Source organism: Babylonia areolata, chromosome 4 (genome assembly GCF_041734735.1).
Source record: "Babylonia areolata isolate BAREFJ2019XMU chromosome 4, ASM4173473v1, whole genome shotgun sequence".
Classification (NCBI taxonomy): domain Eukaryota; kingdom Metazoa; phylum Mollusca; class Gastropoda; order Neogastropoda; family Buccinidae; genus Babylonia; species Babylonia areolata.
In genome coordinates, this window is record NC_134879.1 from 1,181,961 (window position 1) to 1,202,847 (window position 20,887).

A 20,887-nucleotide genomic window follows, 5' to 3' on the forward strand; every position below is an offset into this window, starting at 1 on the left:
AGTGTTGATTGACAAAAGCTACTCCACCTCTAACGACGCAACTTTCATTGACCCAGAGGTGGGTTCCATGAGCGAACTTTGCAGAGCTAAGTTTTCTTACCCGTTACGAATGTTTCAAACTCCACGATAAAGTCCACATATGTAGGAACTTTTTTAACTCCAAGCAAACTTAACGCTGCCTCATGAAACCCGGCCTTGGAGCCAAGCCCTGAAAAGCTTGACCCTAGCGGCCAATAGGTCGTTGAACGTCATGAAAATGGCTGTCTGTCCTGTTTTGGGGCCTGCTTGAGTGGTCTTTGTAGAGCGGTCTATAATTAATGCTCAGTTTTTGTTTCAGTTTCTCAGTTTCAGTTTCAGTAGCTCAAGGAGGCGTCACTGCGTTCGGACAAATCCATATACGCTACACCACATCTGCTACACAGATGCCTGACCAGCAGCGTAACCCAACGTGTTTATGGTCAGACCTTGATGGAAATGAAATGAAATGAATAGATAAACAAAAACAGAAAGAAAGAAACTTTAAAAAAAAAATCAACATAGGACGTCCACCCATCTCAGTTAAATCACTTTCTCTGTCTCTTCCTTCCTTCCTTCCTCCCTCCCTCCCTTCCTTCCTACCTTCCTTCCTTCCTTTGTCCCTTCCTTCCTTCCTCCCTCCCTCCCTTCCTTCCTTCCTTTGTCCCTTCCTTCCTTCCTCCCTCCCTCCCTTCCTTCCTTCTTTCCTTCCTTTGTCCCTTCCTCTTGCATTTTTCCTTCCGTTCTTGTTCTTTTCCTGTCTTTTCTTTTCATTTCTTCCTCTCTTTTTTTTATATCACAAAGCTCAGCTACGTGTCAGTTCCACTATTGGAGTGGACAGCTCTGTCACTGACTGATGTAGGGAACATTAATTCCGTCACCCATCCAGTCGAACTACGCAAGCTGTCCTTCTGCGTTCTGCGTTCACTCGTATGCACACGAGTGGGCTTTTACGTGTATGACCGTTTTTACCCCGCCATGTAGGCAGCCATACTCCGTTTTCGGGGGTGTGCATGCTGGGTATGTTCTTGTTTCCATAACCCACCGAACGCTGACATGGATTACAGGATCTTTAACGTGCGTATTTGATCTTCTGCTTGCATATACACACGAAGGGGGTTCAGGCACTAGCAGGTCTGCACATATGTTGACCTGGGAGATCGTAAAAATCTCCACCCTTTACCCACCAGGCGCCGTCACCGTGATTCGAACCCGGGACCCTCAGATTGACAGTCCAACGCTTTAACCACTCGGCTATTGCGCCCGTCTGCAAGCTGTCCGATGTCGCGTACAGTTTCTGCGTAGTCTCCCCGAGTCTACAAATCTGAAAGGTGAAGAAAGAAAAATCGGACCCAGATTTCGGTTTAAAATCCAAGAAAGGAGGGAGAGAAAGAGAGACAGACAGACAGACAGACAGACAGACAGATAGCCACAGAGAGAGAGTATCATCGTAATGATTCGTTATTATAAAAAAAAACAACAACACAACAACAGTAGAATCGTCAGTCAGACAATGCAAGCTATCACGAACAGCCCCCCCCCCCTCCACCCCCCGTTCCACATCCCCCTACCCCCCTCCCCCTTTCCCCTCCGCAGTTCCTGTTTCTGTAAAAAATCATGAGAACGTGTGACGGTGGGGGAGGGGAGGGGGGAGACTATTAAAAAAAAAAAAAAATGAAAGAAAAAAAAGTCGCACGAAGCTTCGGGTTAAAAGAAGAGAAAATGTGGACCACCAGAGTATCGTTGTCACTGACTGACACGTGTCAGAATTATCAACCCCATCTTCCAGTCAAACCATACATACCCGTCACGAGCATCCCCCTATCCCACCCCGCTCCCCCCACCCCCTTCCCATAGCCGCAATTTTACTATATCTGTAAAATTCAGGAGAAATCGAGTAAAGCAAAGTAAACAAGAGAGGCAAGGCCTTCAAGACTCACTTGTGGCAAATTAGGTCCCCTAGCATTAATTACAGAGTAATTTCTTTTTTTCTTTAATATCTGCACCAAAACGTTTACAAAATAAATAAAACTTCCATGCTTAGCAAAAAAGTTCCTGTTTGAACAAAAAATGATGTTAATGACTGCTCTTGTTGTTGTGTCAAATATCAGATCAAAGTGCCAAGTTTAGAGAATACAAAAAATATAAATATAACAGTAAATGCAGTTTGCATATAATTAGGCTTCATTTTTTTTTTTTTTTTTGTGCCCATCCCAGAGGTGCAATATTGTTTTGATCAAGATGACTGGAAAGAACTGAACTTTTCCTATTTTTATGCCTAATTTGGTGTCAACTGACAAAGTATTTGCAGAGAAAATGTCAATGTTAAAGTTTACCACGAACACACACGCACAGACACACACAGACACACATACACACAGACACACACAGACACACAGACACACACACAACCGAACACCGGGTTAAAACATAGACTCACTTTGTTTTACACAAGTGAGTCAATAAAACTCACATCCAGTGTCGGTTTAACTCACTCAGTACGGCCAGCCCTCTCTTCTCCTCTACACAGACCCCTCGGATGTCCAGTGGGTGTCTGAATGACCCAACCTTTAGCTTCCGTCGTCAGAATTGTGGTATTCTTTGTCAACATTCACCTCTTCAGTATAAGAGCCTTCCGCTTGCAATATTTTGATGATGGTAATTGGGGTGAAACGCTGTTAGCGTCGTCTCTTTCGCCGTTCGTATGGAGGGAGTTAAAATCAGAGCGAGAGAATGTGGACCAGACTGACTGATGTGGTGGGTGGCAGGATTATCACCCACTACCATCACCCAGTTCAAACCACGCAAGCTGTCTCTCTGAATTTTCTCCGCAGTTTGACGTGGATGTGTCCGGGTATCTATTTCCCGCCCTTCCGTTCACTGGCTTCCGTTTGTTGTCAGTGTCACAGTGTCCTGCTATCAGCATCCACACAACTGATTGTCATCCTCTGTCAGTGTTTGCTGGTGGTGGCTGTCATGTCCACAATCTTGGAGCAAGTACGTGTGTGTATCACTGTATGTCTCTGAGGAAGGGGTCGTCAAAGTGAAGGTTTTAAAACTGAACAGTAACTACACATAAAAACAGCATTATATAGAGCAGGAAGAGGACCTGAATAAAAAAGGGAGAAATCCAAAAGACGAGACAAAAGCATCAACAAGGCCTGGAGTATAATCTTTGCCAATATCAAGCGATCAGCAATTCACTAGGTAAGTCTGGAGTCAAATTCATTTTGCTGGGTATATTCTTAGGTATTAACAATTTGTCTGTTTTGTTTGTTTTTTTTTTTTTTTTTCCCATTTTATATTGATATATTAATAACAAACATGGAGGAGGTTAGACCATGTAGCACGTCGGGTTTCTGCGTGTGTAAGTCAAGCACCTGATCTTTCTTCTTCTTCTTCTTATTATTATTATTATTATTATTATTAAGCAGATGTGGAGTAGTGTGTATGAAACACGTTGTCGACATAGTATTATGTCAACCAAGCAGCGGTTTAGAAAAATTCCTTTCTGATTTCAGCTGTAACACTTTTCACTGTTTTCGTAGCAACGGTTTAGAAAAATTCCTTTCTGATTTCAGCTGAAACACTTTTCACTGTTTTCGTAGCAACGGTTTAGAAAAATTCCTTTCTGATTTCAGCTGAAACACTTTTCACTGTTTTCGTAGCAGCGGTTTAGAAAAATTCCTTTCTGATTTCAGCTGAAACACTTTTCACTGTTTTCGTAGCAGCGGTTTAGAAAAATTCCTTTCTGATTTCAGCTGTAACACTTTTCACTGTTTTCGTAGCAGCGGTTTAGAAAAATTACTTTCTGATTTCAGCTGTAACACTTTTCACTGTTTTCGTAGCAGCGGTTTAGAAAAATTCCTTTCTGATTTCAGCTGTAACACTTTTCACTGTTTTCGTAGCAATAACGAGAGGCAAAGAAAGGGAACATTGAATTTTTTTAAAAAGCCAAATAAAAATATGAAAGGATAGAAAAAGACAGAGGTGTCTGGGGTGGACAGAGGGAGATTCAATATCACGGCTTAACTCTCTCCATACGAACGGCGAAAGAGAAGACGTTAACAGCGTTTCACCCCAATTACCACCATCAAAATATTGCAAGTGGAAGGCTCTCATACTGAAGAGGTGAATATTGACAAAGAATACCACAATTCTGACGACGGAAGCTAAAGATAAGGTCATTGAGACACCCACTGGGCATCCGAGGGGTCTGTGTAGAGGAGAAGAGAGGACTGGCCGTACTGAGTGAGTTAAAGAAAGAAAAGAAAGGCATTGTAGAAGTCAGAAAGGAGAAGGATGAAAAAGAAAAGAATATAAAGAAATATATTATTCGAACTCTCTCTCTCTCTCTCTCTCTCTCTCTCTCTCTCTCTCTTCTTATGGAAAAAAAATTCAACGGGATCAAAAACAAGCAGTAAGCATGCATTCACAGAATGATCTAGCTTCGTTTTGGATATCATCGGAGATGCAAAACACGCTACATATTAGACAGTGTAGCACTATATCAAACATGAGGTGGAAATCTCATGGAATACATTGAATCAGTTGGCACACGATTGTTTTTCAGGACAATGTTTTCCCAACAAGACTGCTTTTTAGCTGGATAAAACAGAGAGAGAAATAAGGGATTTCGTTAAGAGCAGATTGAGCTCTGTCGTTTGCCTTGTTCGTTTTCTTGAGCAAGGGTTAAAAAATAATGAGCTTCTCCTGCCATTCCAGATGCAGTTAAACCTTGTGTGTGCGTGTGCGGAGGGTGGGGGTTGGGGGGGGGGAGAGAAGCCGTTTCTGCCCGATAATGAAAACGTGAATTGTGTGAAGTTATGCGTGAGTCTGCTCGGGTTGAGGAGGGGAAGGGAATGAGCTACCTATGCATTTTTTTTTTCACGGGAATTTCATTCGTCTTGGGGTGAGCAGTTGGTGGCTGTATCAACCCTCTGTTTCTGGATCTCAAATTCACGCGACAGAACAGCTGCAGAGTGTTGTGATTTCTGGAGTTTTGAGAACAAAGTGGTTTTCACACAGTCAACAATTTGACAGGGAGAAAGGCTATACTGGAATTTTGTTATGAATTATTGGTTGAGAACTACAGATACTTGTACACTTGGAGCGACTGTTTGGTTGGTAAGGTATTTGATATATTTACACATTTGATTAGTCATCTGAATAATCTGGTCTGTGCGCACTATGTTGACAATAATTCTCTCTCTCTCTCTCTCTCTCTCTCTCTCTGTAACTCGCTTCCGTTCCGTACAGATGTGAGCGATGTTGTGTCTCTCAGTTTGACGCTGTGTTATACTCGTACATTATACATGTATTTAAGTATTCAGTATAACTACATTTATATGCGTACATGTTTGTGTGTCTCTTAGAACAACGGCAGATGTGTAAGTCGGCCAAAGTGCTAATATCTTCACCGTTGGAAAATAAGATTCATTCATTCATTCTCTCTCTCTCTCTCTCTCTCTCTCTCTCTCTCTCTCTCCTCCCTTCTGCCTCTCCTTTCCATCCAAGGGAACTGTTGATGTGCTGATAATATCATGACCAACAGTGTGGTTTCTCTTGGCGTTCTTGGTGTTTTCTTCAAACATGTTAACCTTGACCTTTGAAGTTGAAAATTAGAAGGTTTGTGTGGGAAGCAACTGAGAATGGGGGAGAGAAGGGTGTGTGTGGGGGGGCGTGGGGGTGGGGTGGGGGGTGTAAAGTGTGGACTGTTTCTTTATTAAGCAACTCCATGATCAACAGCTAAAAATCTCATAAGAATAAAACGCAGTGACAGTAATCAGCTGGTCGAGCTCACAGCTTCTTGACTGAAGCTTGATAGTATCAATATCAGTAACTCAGAGTGTCACTGCGTTCAGACAAATCCATATACGCTACACCACATCTGCCAAGCAGATGCCTGACCAGCAGCGTAACCCATCGCGTTTAAGTCAGGCCTTGAGAGAAAAAAACAAAAACAAATTTATTATCATTATTGTTGTTGTTGTTACAATCATCATTATCATCACCATAGCGACATGACTGCTGCTGTGTAGGGTGTGTGTGGTTATGACGAACAAGCTCCATGAAGTGTCCCGTAATAATTGGCACAGGAAACTGATAGGCAACATGAACCCTTTCACCGTCAGTCAATTTGGAGTGCAAATTCCCTTGTGCTATAAACACAGAAAAGATGATGTCTAAACAGTAGCTGGGGATTCTTCTTGCGATGTGTAGAAAACACGGCCTGACCTACCACCGAAATTAGAGCAGTAGGTTCATGGATAGCAGACCCATGATCTGTTCACCTTTCAGTGACATGGGTCCTCTACCTAGCTTGTGCATAAATGCGAGTTTGGCGGTGAAAGGGTTAAAAGCACCAGAACGACGGGTGAGCTAATTAGTGACTATTATATCAGGCCTGACCTATAAAGCCCCGTACGCTGTGCTTGCTGTTGTTGTTTCCCGTGTACTGTCTTGTGTCTTGCTGTACTTTATGTGTTCATTTTTATTTTAATTCATTCGTTTATTTATTTATTCGTAGGTTTTATTTCTCTATTTATTCGTTTTATTTATGTATCTATTCATTCATTCATTCATGCATTCATTTATTCATACATTTCAAATTCGGTTCAAACGTAGAATAGGAGAGCGACTTGATTTGCAGAGTTCATTCATTCATTCATTCACTCGTTGATTCATTCATTCCATTCATTGCAGTCATTTCAAATTTGGTTTACACCCTAGAGAGGACAGCGGCTGAAGGTGCAGAGTTCATTTGTCTATTTATTTATTCAACCATTTATTCTAGTCATTTCAAATTTGGTTTACACCCTAGAGAGGACAGCGGCTGAAGGTGCAGAATTCATTTATCTATTTATTTATTCAACCATTTATTCTAGTGATTTCAAATTTGGTTTACACCCTAGAGAGGACAGCGGCTGAAGGTGCAGAATTCATTTGTCTATTTATTTATTCAACCATTTATTCTCGTTATTACAAATTTGGTTTACGCTCAAAAGAGGAGAAGAGCTTGTCGTCGCTAGTTTTCCAAAAACTGAAGCCCTTCCACGGACGCAGACCCGGAAACTTCTTCTTTCCGTTACACGACCAACATCGACTTGCCGATGACTCTGTCGTGGTTCATGCATGCTGGGCATTTTCGTGTCTCCATAACCCACCGAACACTGACATGGGTTACAGGATCTTTAACGTGCATATTTGATCTTCTGCGTGCGTGAGATCGGAAAAAAATCTCCACCCTTTACCCACCAGGCGCCGTTACCGTGATTCGAACCCGGGACCCACAGATTGATAAGTCCAACGCTTAAACCACTCGGCTATTGCGCCCGTCAGCTTCTGTTCATTTGTCTCCGGAATGTCGTTTGTTGCACTGAGTGCTGATTGTGGTGACTGTCAGCAGTGTGGAAAGATGGGCAAGTCGCAGCCACCGTGTGCTGAGGATGGTGGGGACGACAAGGAAGGTTTGAGTGTTGGAGGAGGAGGAGGAGAAGGGGGTGATGCTGTTGTTGCTGTTGTTGAAGAGGTAAGACGTTTGTTTGCAAGTATTTACAAGGCACAGCAGTTCTCTTTTGAAATAGAAAACATAGGAGGAAAAGTTCTCTGTGTGTGTGTGTGTGTGTGTGTGTGTGTGTGCGTGCGTGCGTGTGTGTGTGTGTGTGTGTGTGTGTGTGTGTGTGTGTGTGTGTGTGAAATCAGCAAGAGAGTGGCGCAAAAGTGAATGTTCTATTAGAATTTTTTTTTTTTTTTAATCACAACAATATATATCAGAACTTGCCGCAAATTGCAGTGAGAGAAATGTTATGTACGTCTACCCCGTTACTGCTGCTGTAGAGTGGACAATGTAACTGGGCAAACAGATCTGAGACCAGGGCCACAATGTATCACGTTTCCCTGCTTCATGCATGCCGGACTTTCATCCCTCACCCACAGTGAGAATGCATGCAGTTGACCAAGGTCCCAGTATATCAACGTTTCTGGAAACAATGCCTCACGTGACATGGTCTGTCAAACCCCGAGCCTGTTGAATGTGGATGAAATATCAGTGTTGCATGATTTGATCTGCACTGAGTTGCCACTTTACTCTTTGTGTACTTAGAAATGAATGATGTAGAGGAGGTGCAGGGTAATGTGTGGTGTGTGTGTGTGTGTGTGTGTGTGTGTGTGTGTGTGTTGGAGCTCATGTACGTTTATATGTATTTAACTGTGCTTTCATATCTGTGAAACTGCATGTTCGGTGCATATCTGTTATGCATGTGTGGGTGTATATGTAAATGTGTGTCTTTATGTTTTACATCTATTTGCTTATTTATCATCATTGTTATCTTATTTATTTATTTATTATTGTTATTAATTATTATTATTATTATTACTACTACTACTACCTTTTTCTTTTTCTTTTTTTTAACATTATAGTTATATTTATTTATTTGTGTAAGCTTATCTATTATTTATTCACCTTTTTTTTCCCCTCAAGGCCTGACTAAGCGCGTTGGGTTACGCTGCTGGTCAGGCATCTGCTTGGCAGATGTGGTGTAGCGTATATGGATTTGTCCGAACGCAGTGACGCCTCCTTGAGCTACTGAAACTGAAACTGATGTAAATGATTTTGCCGAACAAAAGTAATGCAGCCAGCACCCCAAGAGGAAGAGGTCCAAATACAGGCTGGTGATTGACGTCCTGGACCTGCATGTTAGTGACTGATCTCAGTGAAGTGACAGCCCTCCACTGACGACCCTACTCAATATCACAGCGACGGGACAGGGGGAAAGAGTGTCTCACAACCACAGGGGACACGACTGTGGTGGCTACAGCAAAGTGATCTGACAGCGCTGATTTCCCCTGGATAAGAGATTACAATTTTGTGGTTTTTCATTTCATTATCAAAAGTTGTGCAGCTGCACGCGTAATAGACTTAATTAAGCTGAATGTGATTGATCCATAATAACAGTTGCAACACTGAATAACAATGAATGTGATTCAACATTCTAACGTTTATCTTAAACACAGACAGGAACATATCAGTAAAATATTTTTTTTAATTTTGACTGCGATCATTTGACTGTGAAAAGTCAAAAAGGTTGTGTATGATTATTAAACATGCTATATTAAGCAACAACAAAAAACAAAAAAAAACAAAAAAAAGCGTTAAAAATCATAATCGGGGGAAATGCAAAGTTTTATTTATTTATTTATTTTTTGTTGTTTGTTTTGCTGCCCCATCATCTGCACCGTTTTAGTGGCATTACTCCCACGCCGCTCACTTAGATTCCCCCATACACGGCCACACCCGGGTTCGTCCGTCAGTTCCAGCGTCGGCAGTCCGCCGAAATGCAAAGTATTACTGACGATAATTAGAAGCAAGCAAGGGAGGGGGAAGAGGAAAACAGGAACACGCAATTACATTTAACAGTAACAATTCAGTAATGATAATACGAATCAGAAACCATTAAGACAATTCTGAAGTACATTAAAGGAATGTAGAATTTGGGCTATGAACTAATGCCTGTGAAAGTTCGACCATAAGAACCTCGGCAGAAACAACTTTCCAAAAATCATCTGCAGAATAGTTATTCTCTTTGAAATACTTCGGCAAGAAGGTGCTGACAGTGAAACAAACAATGATACAAGCTGAACTGCTTACCACAGATGCATGCAACATTTTTACTATACTTTGTCTTCAGCGCATCCAGTTTTATACCGAAGAAAGTGGAGAGAGAGAGTGTATGTGTGTGTGTGTCAGAGAGGGGGAAGGGGGGAGTTTTGATTGTCTTTGGACTTTTTTTTCTCCTTTTTCATCCTCGCCGATATCCTATTCATCAGGGCAAAGACAGGAGCGGGGAACCCAGGAAGCCGGCAGATACAGATGCTGCTGCTGCTGCTGCTCCTGCTCCTGCCACTGAATGCGGCAGCGATGGATCAGCTTCTGTTGTTGCCGAAAACCTCAGGTGTTGGGCTATTCCAGAGCACGGTGCATCATCCGTCCAGCACGCGGCCTCTGCCGACTCTGGGTTTTGCAGCAACAACCGCTCCATCGACGATCATCGTGAGGTTTCCAGCCACGATGCCAGCAACGGACACCATGTGGCTGCCGACCCAGGAACGGGCCGTGTCTCGCGTGACGTCCTAACACATCTCAGGGAAAGCGGCACGAGAACTTCACTGGAACAGTCCAACGGAAATGACATGGACATCGTGACGGAAGGCCCCGCCCGACAGCAGCAGACGTGCCTGGTGAAGAACCCCCCCTTCCCGCCAGAGAAGCGGCACGTGTGTGACGCCTGCGGGCAGTTCTTCGTCGACGGGGTGCAGCTTCAGGCCCACCTCGTCGTCCACCCGGCCGTCTACATGTTCCCCGCTCTGCGCTGCGGGGGGTGCGGCGCCTGCTTCAACGTGGTGCGAGACCTCGCAGGCCACTGTGAAGTCATGCGCCGGAAGCAGGGCACGCGCTGCCACCGGTGTCGTCAGTGGTTCCCCACCTGTGAGGATCTGTATCGGCACCAACAGCAGCGCCAGTACAGGCAGGAAGGCAAGGGGAGTCTGCTGCTGGAGTCTTTCGGGTTCGTGCTGGCCAAGAGGGACAGTAGGCAGTTTCTGCGCCGTGTGTGAACTGTTCCGCGGTGGGGGTGGAGGTGGGGACTGGGGGGTGAGGGGGGTTGAGGAGGGGGGGCAGACGGGGAAGCATGGGAGGGGGGTGATTAAGGAGGTGGAGATGGGGAAGGGGAGGGGATTGAGTGGGGTGGGGGAAGTGAGACAGGGAAGTGCGGGGGGGGGGGGGGGGGGGCGGGGGGGGGGGGATTGAGGAGGTGGATACCGGAATCGGGGTTGAAGGAGGGGGGGGAGGGGTGTCACGTCATACAGGACTTACTGACAGTATGAACTGAAGGAGGGGTGGGAGGGGTGTCACGTCATACAGGACTTACTGACAGTATGAACTGAAGGAGGGGTGGGAGGGGTGTCACGTCATACAGGACTTACTGACAGTATGAACTGAGGGAGGGGTGGGAGGGGTGTCACGTCATACAGGACTTACTGACAGGATGAACTGAGGGAGGGGTGTCACGTCATACAGGACTTACTGACAGGATGAACTGAGGGAGGGGTGTCACGTCATACAGGACTTACTGACAGGATGAACTGAGGGAGGGGTGTCACGTCATACAGGACTTATTGACAGGATGAACTGAGGGAGGGGTGTCACGTCATACAGGACTTACTGACAGTATGAACTGAGGGAGGGGGGGGGAGGGGTGTCACGTCATACAGGACTTACTGACAGTATGAACTGAAGGAGGGGTGTCACGTCATACAGGACTTACTGACAGTATGAACTGAGGGAGGGGTGGGAGGGGTGTCACGTCATACAGGACTTACTGACAGGATGAACTGAGGGAGGGGTGTCACGTCATACAGGACTTACTGACAGTATCAACTGTGGGAGGGGTGTGACGTCATACAGGACTTACTGACAGGATGAACTGAGGGAGGGGTGGGAGGGGTGTGATTCATACAGGACTTACTGACAGGATGAACTGAGGGAGGGGGGGGAGGGGTGTCACGTCATACAGGACTTACTGACAGGATGAACTGAAGGAGGGGTGTCACGTCATACAGGACTTACTGACAGGATGAACTGAAGGAGGGGTGTCACGTCATACAGGACTTACTGACAGGATGAACTGAAGGAGGGGTGGGAGGGGTGTCACGTCATACAGGACTTACTGACAGTATGAACTGAAGGAGGGGTGTCACGTCATACAGGACTTACTGACAGGATGAACTGAGGGAGGGGTGGGAGGGGTGTCACGTCATACAGGACTTACTGACAGTATGAACTGAAGGAGGGGTGTCACGTCATACAGGACTTACTGACAGTATGAACTGAGGGAGGGGTGGGAGGGGTGTCACGTCATACAGGACTTACTGACAGGATGAACTGAAGGAGGGGGGGGAGGGGTGTCACGTCATACAGGACTTACTGACAGTATGAACTGAGGGAGGGGTGGGAGGGGTGTCACGTCATACAGGACTTACTGACAGTATGAACTGAGGGAGGGGTGTCACGTCATACAGGACTTACTGACAGTATGAACTGAGGGAGGGGGGGGGGAGGGGTGTCACGTCATACAGGACTTACTGACAGTATGAACTGAGGGAGGGGTGTCACGTCATACAGGACTTACTGACAGTATGAACTGAAGGAGGGGTGTCACGTCATACAGGACTTACTGACAGTATGAACTGAGGGAGGAGGGGGAGGGGTGTCACGTCATACAGGACTTACTGACAGTATGAACTGAGGGAGGAGGGGGAGGGGTGTCACGTCATACAGGACTTACTGACAGGATGAACTGAAGGAGGGGTGGGAGGGGTGTCACGTCATACAGGACTTACTGACAGGATCAACTGTGGGAGGGGTGGGAGGGGTGTCACGTCATACAGGACTTATTGACAGTATGAACTGAAGGAGGTGTGGGAGGGGTGTCACGTCATACAGGACTTACTGACAGGATCAACTGTGGGAGGGGTGTCACGTCATACAGGACTTACTGACGGTATGAACTGAGGGAGGGGTGGGAGGGGTGTCACGTCATACAGGACTTACTGACAGTATGAACTGTGGGAGGGGTGGGAGGGGTGTCACGTCATACAGGACTTACTGACAGTATGAACTGAAGGAGGTGTGGGAGGGGTGTCACGTCATACAGGACTTACTGACAGTATGAACTGAAGGAGGTGTGGGAGGGGTGTCACGTCATACAGGACTTACTGACAGTATGAACTGAGGGAGGGGTGGGAGGGGTGTCACGTCATACAGGACTTACTGACAGGATCAACTGTGGGAGGGGTGTCACGTCATACAGGACTTACTGACAGGATCAACTGTGGGAGGGGTGTCACGTCATACAGGACTTACTGACGGTATGAACTGAGGGAGGGGTGGGAGGGGTGTCACGTCATACAGGACTTACTGACAGTATGAATTGTGGGAGGGGTGGGAGGGGTGTCACGTCATACAGGACTTACTGACAGGATGAACTGAGGGAGGGGTGTCACGTCATACAGGACTTATTGACAGGATGAACTGAGGGAGGGGTGGGAGGGGTGTCACGTCATACAGGACTTACTGACAGGATGAACTGAGGGAGGGGTGTCACGTCATACAGGACTTACTGACAGTATGAACTGAAGGAGAAAAGACCAAACATAATAGGCTGCAATCAAACGGTATAGACACGCCTCCAACCACCTTTTCATCTTCACTTGGTATGAGATGACTGAACACGCAAAGCGTTGCTGGTAGTGAGGGCGTGGGTTGGGGTAGATACACAAGAATTAACGTGGAATGACACGTGTAGGCATAACGCGGACAGACTGACCCGCTATGCTTCTCAACAGATATTTTTAGATAACACGCAAAAAGCACTGCGCTACAGCAGCACAAAGGCCACAGCAAACGAAAACTGATAGCGGGTTCAAACTGACTACTGGGCACAGCTCGTTATCACAACAACGCGAGCCGAGACGTGATCAGCGCTGAGCAGTGGAGAGAGTAGACGTACAGAAAGCAACCTTTGTTACGACTTTACGGGGTTTCGACTGACAACAACTGAACAGACCGGCTTAGTCAGATCCGTTTTGTTGGCCCACCTTCGTGAGTGTGTACACTGGCTTGCTTGTGACCCGGATTTCTCGAGAAAAGTGGAAAGCTAGCCCTTTAGTTCCGTAGCACAGAAACCTTCAGTGACAAGTGAATCTACGCAGCGAAGGGGCAGCAAACAGACATGTCGCTTCGAGGTGTGATCGTTCGTGCCGTAGTGTTGACGTTGGGTTGTTTGTATGGCTTGGTGGCAGCGGTAAAACTGTTGGTGCGAATAGTCAGGCGGCCTGACGCTTTGGTGAAAAAGGACCGAACCACGCCTCCAGGGTGTCTGCTGGACGGAAACCTGGGCCAGCACGGCTATGTTTATCTGGAGGTAAGTGTCAGTACATTTTGTGATCTGTTTTGTTTGTTTTTTTTCTTTTCGAGATCGAATCGCAATCACTGTGACAGTTTTTTTGTTTGTTTATTTGGTTTGTTTTTTTCAGCGTGTTTAATTGACCTCTTTCAGTGCGCTTTTCCGCATAAACTTAGTGGCCTGCGCTTAGCAGGTTGAATGAGGATTTTTCTTCTTCTTCGTCCGCTAATTTTGTGTGTGCATTATTATGGGGTTACTTCCCTTGCGTAAAAGTTTAGATCCAGGATAAGTAAGCAAACATTTAATTTGGATGAAAAAAAAAAGAAGGTAGATTGTTGTGAATCAGTGGTGTGTAAATCAAATATTTGTTTATCATGTGCTCCGAGTTAAATGATATTGAAAGATAGTCGACTGCACATTCAGTCCATCATGCTGGGGTGACGATCGTCTGAAGCCGTAACAAGGGAAGTAACCTAGTGTAACTGTGAGGTATCATTTTTTTTGGATATCGGCCCATTGCCGTGGCGCCAAAGTCCATTGTGCTCGCCGAGACTGTTGCATGTCTCGTGTTAATTTAGCCAGTGCATGCTGTAGATTAAATTAAAACTAAGGCTTCTGCATTGAGTTTTATTTACACACACACACACACACACACACACACACACACACACACACACACACACGGGGAAACCGTTGGCAACTAAAGATATAAGGAAAGGGTTTTGTTGTTGTTCATCCAACGGAGCCATGTTCACTTACTCCATTATGTCATTTACCTCCATAAACTGAAATTTTAAAAGTATTATTGGTTATAGATTTACTGTTAGAACTTGAAACCGGTATGATCTAACTCTTCCGTCCTTTGTTTCCAGAAAATTCGGATGCATTATGTGAGTAACGGTGCTCAGAATAAGCCGCTGATGCTGTTGCTACATGGGTTTCCTGAATTCTGGTACTCTTGGAGAAACCAGCTAAAAGACTTCAACGATGAATACAGGTCACAGCCTTTGATTTTTTTTTCTTTGTGTGTGTGTGTGTGTGTGTGTGTTCATTTTAATTATTAATTGGTTTGTTTGTGCAGGAACCAGTTGAAGGAATTCAATGATGAACAGACATACTGGTCAAGACCTTTGATTTTTTTTGGGTTTTATTATTGATTATTCATCTGTCGTTTAAATTAAATATCAAGACAAGATCAGTCGTGTTCTTTTGTGTGTATGTGCATTTCGGTTTACACATCAGTGTGTTACATGTGTAAATGTATCATGTATGTGTGTGTGCATTTAGGATTTTTGAATTTCAGTCACATGTGTATGGATCAGATTTTAAAGTCTCCCCCCCCCCCCCCCTTTTTTTTTATTAGTTTTTTTTTTTTTTTTTTTTTTTTACTGCCGTCAGGATGTTACAACCTCTCTGTCTCTCTGTCTGTCTCTGCCTCTCTGTGTCTCTCTCTCTCTGTGTCTCTATCTGTGTCTCTCTCTGTGTCTCTATCTCTCTGTCCAGATCTCTATCTGTCTCTGTCTCTCTCTTTCTCTCCCCCTGTCTCTCCCTTTCTCTTTCTCTCTTTCTGTGTGTGTGTGTGTGTCTTTGTCTCTCTCTCTCTCTCTGTCTCTCTCACTCTCTCTGTCTCTGTCTCTCTCTCTGACAGAGAGACAGATAGAGACTTAGACAGAGAGATAGAGACCTAGACAGAGATAGAGAGAGACAGTGCTGTCTTTCCATTCTTTGTTTTTCAGGGGGTTTTTTTTGTTGTTGTTTTTTATGTGTGTTTTATATTTATTATTTTTTTAATCTCTGTTAACTATTTATTGAAATGTTGTATTAATTTTTTTGTGATTGTTTTTTGGTTTTTTTAGCTTATGTATTGTTTGATTGTTTATATTGATTGTGCTTTGTGTTTAGTATATGAATACTTGAGCCAAATTTCTGTGCATTACAGGCATTAAAAATGTGTTTTTTCTTATCTTTACAAGTTTTTGTACTTCTAAATTTTGTTGGCTTTCATTGATCTCAGGTGTGTTAGATTTGTTGTTTTTAAAATTGCGTGCTGCTTTTGTTTGTTTGTAATAGCATAAGATTAGCAGATTTATTGAAGGTAGTGTTTATATGCTTGTGTAAGAAGAAATCAAGTCTTCCAGACTGTCATCTTCATTTTTTTGACAAGGTGGTGGTGTTTTTTGTTGGTTTTTTCTTTCTTTCTCACTCTTTCTTTCTTTCTTTCCTTCGTTCTTTCTTTCAGTACTGATTTATCTTTTTCCTTTTGTGTAAGGCCTGATCAGTACGTTGGGTTTTTATTTATTTTTATTTTATTTTATTTTGTTTTATTTTATTTTTATTTTTATTTTTTCTCAAGGCCTGACTAAGCGCGTTGGGTTACGCTGCTGGTCAGGCATCTGCTTGGCAGATGTGGTGTAGCGTATATGGATTTGACCGAACGCAGTGACGCCTCCTTGAGCTACTGATACTGATCTCTCTCTCTCTCTCTCTCTCTCTCTCTCTCTCTCTCTCTCTCTTCATTTACTCTCTCTGTGCCTCTTTTCTCTTTCTCCCCCCCCCCCCCCCCCTTTACTCGGTCTCTCTCGATTATTCCAGATCTTGATAACCATTTTTTACTCTGTGTGTGTGTGTGTGCATGCATGCGTGCGCGTGTTCGGCCTGAAAACCTGTTTCCAATGCAGTGCCCCCACGTTTCATCCCTGTGAATGAGACATGTAAATATTTACGTGCGTGTGAACGGACTGGTAGGTAAGCGCTTTGCTGTGTCGCTGGTCAAGATGCAGCACTGTATAAATACTAGTTATTATCATCATCATTCTCAATAATTATTATGTTCTGTTCTACTCAGTATCATACTATATCATGTTGTGTCATGTTATGTCATTATCATTATTCATATTACTTTATCTATATTTTTTTCCATTTCTAATCTGATTATTTTATTTTATTTTACTTTCTCTTCATTTTATTTTATTTTATTTTACTTTATCTTCCCTCGAGGCTTGACGAAGCGCGTTGGGTTATGCTGCTGGTCAGGCATCTGCTTGGCAGATTTTGGTGCAGCGTTTATGGGTTTATCCGAATGCAGTGGCGCCTCCTTGAGCAACTGAAGTGAAGTGAACATGATGATTACTGCACAGAGTGGTGGCGGTGGACCTGAGGGGTTACGGTGAAACGGACAAACCTCCAGGCATCGCCAGCTACGCCCTGCCTCTGCTGGTGGAGGACGTCAGGCAGTTCATCACTGTGCTCGGTAACTTGATTGTCTCCCTTCCTTTCTCCACCCCCAACCCTGGCCCCCCGTGCCCCTGCCCCTCCTCTCCTGCCCCCCACCCTCCTCTCCCCCCCTCCCCTCCTCTCCTGCCCCCCACCCTCCTCTCCCCCCTCCCCTCCTCTCCTGCCCCCCACCCTCCTCTCCCCGCTCCCCTCCTCTCCTGCCCCCCACCCTCCTCTCCCCCCTACCCTCCTCTCCTGCCCTCCACCCTCCTCTCCCCCCTCCCCTCCTCTCCTGCCCCCCACCCTCCTCTCCTGCCCCTCCTCCTCTCCTGCCCCCCCTCCTCTCCTGCCTCCCAACCTCCTCTCCTGCCCCCCCCTCCTCTCCTGCCCCCCTTCCTCTCCTGCCCCCCCCCCCTCCTCTCCTGCCCCCCCTCCTCTCCTGCCCCCCACCCTCCTCTCCTGCCCCCCCCTCCTCTCCTGCCCCCACCCTCCTCTCCCCCCTCCCCTCCTCTCCTGCCCCCCACCCTCCTCTCCCCCCTACCCTCCTCTCCTGCCCTCCACCCTCCTCTCCTGCCCCCCTCCCCTCCTCTCCTGCCCCCCACCCTCCTCTCCTGCCCCCCACCCTCCTCTCCTGCCCCCCTCCCCTCATCTCCTGCCCCCCTCCCCTCCTCTCCTGCCCCCCACCCTCCTCTCCTGCCCCCCTTCCTCTCCTGCCCCCCACCCTCCTCTCCTGCCCCCCCACCCTCCTCTCCTGCCCCCCACCCTCCTCTCCTGCCCCCCTTCCTCTCCTGCCCCCCACCCTCCTCTCCTGCCCCCCACCGTCCTCTCCTGCCCCCCACCCTCCTCTCCTGCCCTCCCTCCTCTCCTGCCCCCCACCCTCCTCTCCTGCCCCCCTTCCTCTCCTGCCCCCCAGCCTCCTCTCCTGCCCCCCTTCCTCTCCTGCCCCCCCACCCTCCTCTCCTGCCCCCCACCCTCCTGCCCCCCTTCCTCTCCTGCCCCCCACCCTCCTCTCCTGCCCCCCTTCCTCTCCTGCCCCCCACCCTCCTCTCCTGCCCTCCCTCCTCTCCTGCCCCCCACCCTCCTCTCCTGCCCCCCTTCCTCTCCTGCCCCCCACCCTCCTCTCCTGCCCCCCTCTCCTCCTCTCCTGCCCCCCCACCCTCCTCTCCTGCCCCCCAGCCTCCTCTCCTGCCCCCCCACCCTCCTCTCCTGCCCCACCCTCCTCTCCTGCCCCCCACCCTCCTCTCCTGCCCCCCAGCCTCCTCTCCTGCCCCCCCCCCACCCTCCTCTCCTGCCCCCCTCTCCTCCTCTCCTGCCCCCCCCCCCCTCTCCTGCCCCCCCTCTCCTGTCCCCCATCCCCCGTGCCCCTCCTGTCCTGCCCCCCTACCCTCCCCTTCTCCCCTCACCCACCCCTTCCTGTGACTGGGCTGCACGGTGGTGTAAAGAGGGGTCTGATGGGAAGAAGGATGGCTGTTTGCAAAATGAAGTCAGATCCAACTGATTCCTTTACTTCGCCCTTTGCACATCAGCCAGTGTGTGTTGGTGGACAGCGAAGACCACGTGGGTGTTATATGATAGCTTTTAGTCAGTACTTGCTGGGTTAAGAGGGACAGACTTATTAAGCGAGATGACTGAGAGGAAGAAAGAGCATGATGAACACTGCATACGGAGAGTGAGTGCGCCTGATGTGGCTGCATAGGTAAGGATTGTAGATATTTTATGACGGACTGAAGATAACGGGGTGGTGGGGGAGCAGAAAGAGGCACTTTATGGGGAGTTTGTGCCGTATGATTACTGTATAATTTTTATAGCAGTAATAATGATTTGTACAATGTTAATACCGACGTTTAAAAACGTGCATTTAAACAACAAAATGAAAAAGAAAAACTTACTTGCATAGCCCTGTACAGTCATCCAGCCAAACACTCGAGCACAAACAAAAATTAGCAGCAGTAGTTGTTGTAGTAGTAGTAGTAGCAGCAGTAGCAACAGCAGCAGCAGCAGCAGCAGCTCAAGGTTACAAGCGGTGTGTGTTGGTACCTGTAGGTTACAAGCGGTGTGTGTTGGTACCTGAAGGTGACAGTGTGTGTTGTGTGTTGGTACCTGAAGGTTACAAGCGGTGTGTGTTGGTACCTGAAGGTTACAAGCGGTGTGTGTTGGTACCTGAAGGTTACAAGCGGTGTGTGTTGGTACCTGTAGGTTACAAGCGGTGTGTGTTGGTACCTGTAGGTTACAAGCAGTGTGTGTTGGTACCTGAAGATTACAAGCGGTGTGTGTTAGTACCTGTGGCTTACAAGCGGTGTGTGTACCTGAAAGTTACAAGCGGTGTGTGTTGGTACCTGTAGGTTACAAGCGGTGTGTGTTGGTACCTGTAGGTTACAAGCGGTGTGTTGGTACCTGTAGGTTACAAGTGGTGTGTTGGTACCTGTAGGTTACAAGCGGTGTGTCTAGGTTACAAGTGGTGTGTGTTGGTACCTGTAGGTTACAAGCGGTGTGTGTTGGTACCTGAAGGTTACAAGCGGTGTGTGTTGGTACCTGTAGGTTACAAGCGGTGTGTGTTGGTACCTGTAGGTTACAAGCGGTGTGTGTTGGTACCTGAAGGTTACAAGCGGTGTGTGTTGGTACCTGTAGGTTACAAGCGGTGTGTGTTGGTACCTGTAGGTTACAAGCGGTGTGTTGGTACCTGTAGGTTACAAGCGGTGTGTGTTGGTACCTGAAGGGTACAAGCGGTGTGTTGGTACCTGTAGGTTACAAGTGGTGTGTTGGTACCTGTAGGTTACAAGCAGTGTGTGGGGGTACCTGAAGGTTACAAGCGGTGTGTGTTGGTACCTGAAGGTTACAAGCAGTGTGTCAGTACCTGTAGGTTACAAGCGGTGTGTGTTGGTACTTAAAGGTTACAAGCAGTGTGTGTCGGTACCTGTAGGTTACAAGCGGTGTTCGTTGGTACCTGTTGGTACCCGTAGGTTACAAGCGGTGTGTGTTGGTACCTGTAGGTTACAAGCGGTGTGTGTTGGTACCTGTAGGTTACAAGCGGTGTGTGTCAGTACCTGTAGGTTACAAGCGGTGTGTGTTGGTACCTGTAGGTTACAAGCGGTGTGTGTTGGTGGGGCACGACTGGGGCGGCGCCATCTCGTGGGCGCTGGCCGACAGGTACCCGGAGCTGGTGTCTCATCTGGTCGTCCTCAACTGCCCCGACATCCGCTCCTTCCAGCGGCACCTGCAGAGCAGCTTCAGCCAGTTTAAACGCTCATGGTCAGTGGAGGGTGTACGCTCGCACGTTTGTGTATGTGCGTGTGTGTGCGTGTGTGTGTGTGTGTGTGTCCCTTCAGCGGCATGTGCAGAGCAGATTTACATGGTTTAAATTCTCATGTTCAGTGGAGGGTGAGGGTGACAATGACAGTGACAATGACAATGACAGTGACAATCAAAAAATGTATTAATGAACCAGGGGGGTCACAGTGAATGGGTAGACATGTCACAAGAGCATAATCAAAATATTAATTTCATACATGCACGTGTTATGTTGAATGTGTTGACGCCCAAGACGTTTTAATTTTGCGAACACAAATTGCAAAACTTATCATAAGCTGGAGGGTCTGTGTGTGTGAGAGGAGAGAGAGGGAGAGAGAGTGTAGTCTGCCCATCTGTTTGCATGTTACACTCTTCTTGGTTTAATGATATTTCGAATGATACATTCA

The 20,887-nt window shown here is 46.7% G+C and overlaps 2 protein-coding genes across 4 annotated transcripts in view; both read left to right on the forward strand.

The window, feature by feature from the left end:
- The first annotated feature begins 2,966 nt into the window (after positions 1–2,966).
- LOC143281514 (uncharacterized) lies at positions 2,967–10,630 on the forward strand. 3 transcript variants are annotated; one of them, XM_076586728.1, is made up of 3 exons: positions 2,967–3,222; positions 7,421–7,546; positions 9,844–10,630. In XM_076586728.1, the coding sequence occupies exons 2-3, from the start codon at positions 7,433–7,435 to the stop codon at positions 10,627–10,629; spliced, it is 900 nt and encodes a 299-aa protein (XP_076442843.1). In that variant the 5' UTR covers positions 2,967–3,222; positions 7,421–7,432; the 3' UTR covers position 10,630. The 3 variants fall into 3 exon arrangements, with proteins under 3 accessions (XP_076442843.1, XP_076442841.1, XP_076442840.1); XM_076586726.1 differs by having other exon boundaries at positions 7,424–7,546; XM_076586725.1 differs by lacking the exon at positions 2,967–3,222 and having other exon boundaries at positions 7,268–7,546.
- Positions 10,631–13,141: 2,511 nt separating this feature from the next.
- The window catches only part of LOC143280767 (epoxide hydrolase 1-like), a 12,860-nt gene continuing 5,114 nt past the window's right edge, over positions 13,142–20,887 (forward strand). Inside the window, exons 1-4 of the mRNA XM_076585440.1 lie at positions 13,142–13,997; positions 14,852–14,976; positions 17,117–17,229; positions 20,273–20,441. Of these exons, the coding sequence (XP_076441555.1) occupies positions 13,806–13,997; positions 14,852–14,976; positions 17,117–17,229; positions 20,273–20,441 (599 nt within the window). The 5' untranslated portion in view covers positions 13,142–13,805. The remainder of the gene's footprint in view (positions 13,998–14,851; positions 14,977–17,116; positions 17,230–20,272; positions 20,442–20,887) is intronic.

Bases quoted from the DNA above. Each gene is read 5' to 3' on its own strand.
- LOC143281514 (XM_076586725.1), top strand. From the start codon at position 7,379: ATGTCGTTTGTTGCACTGAGTGCTGATTGTGGTGACTGTCAGCAGTGT. The intron at 7,547-9,843 runs GTAAGACGTTTG...CCTATTCATCAG, and splicing joins TTGTTGCTGTTGTTGAAGAG to GGCAAAGACAGGAGCGGGGA.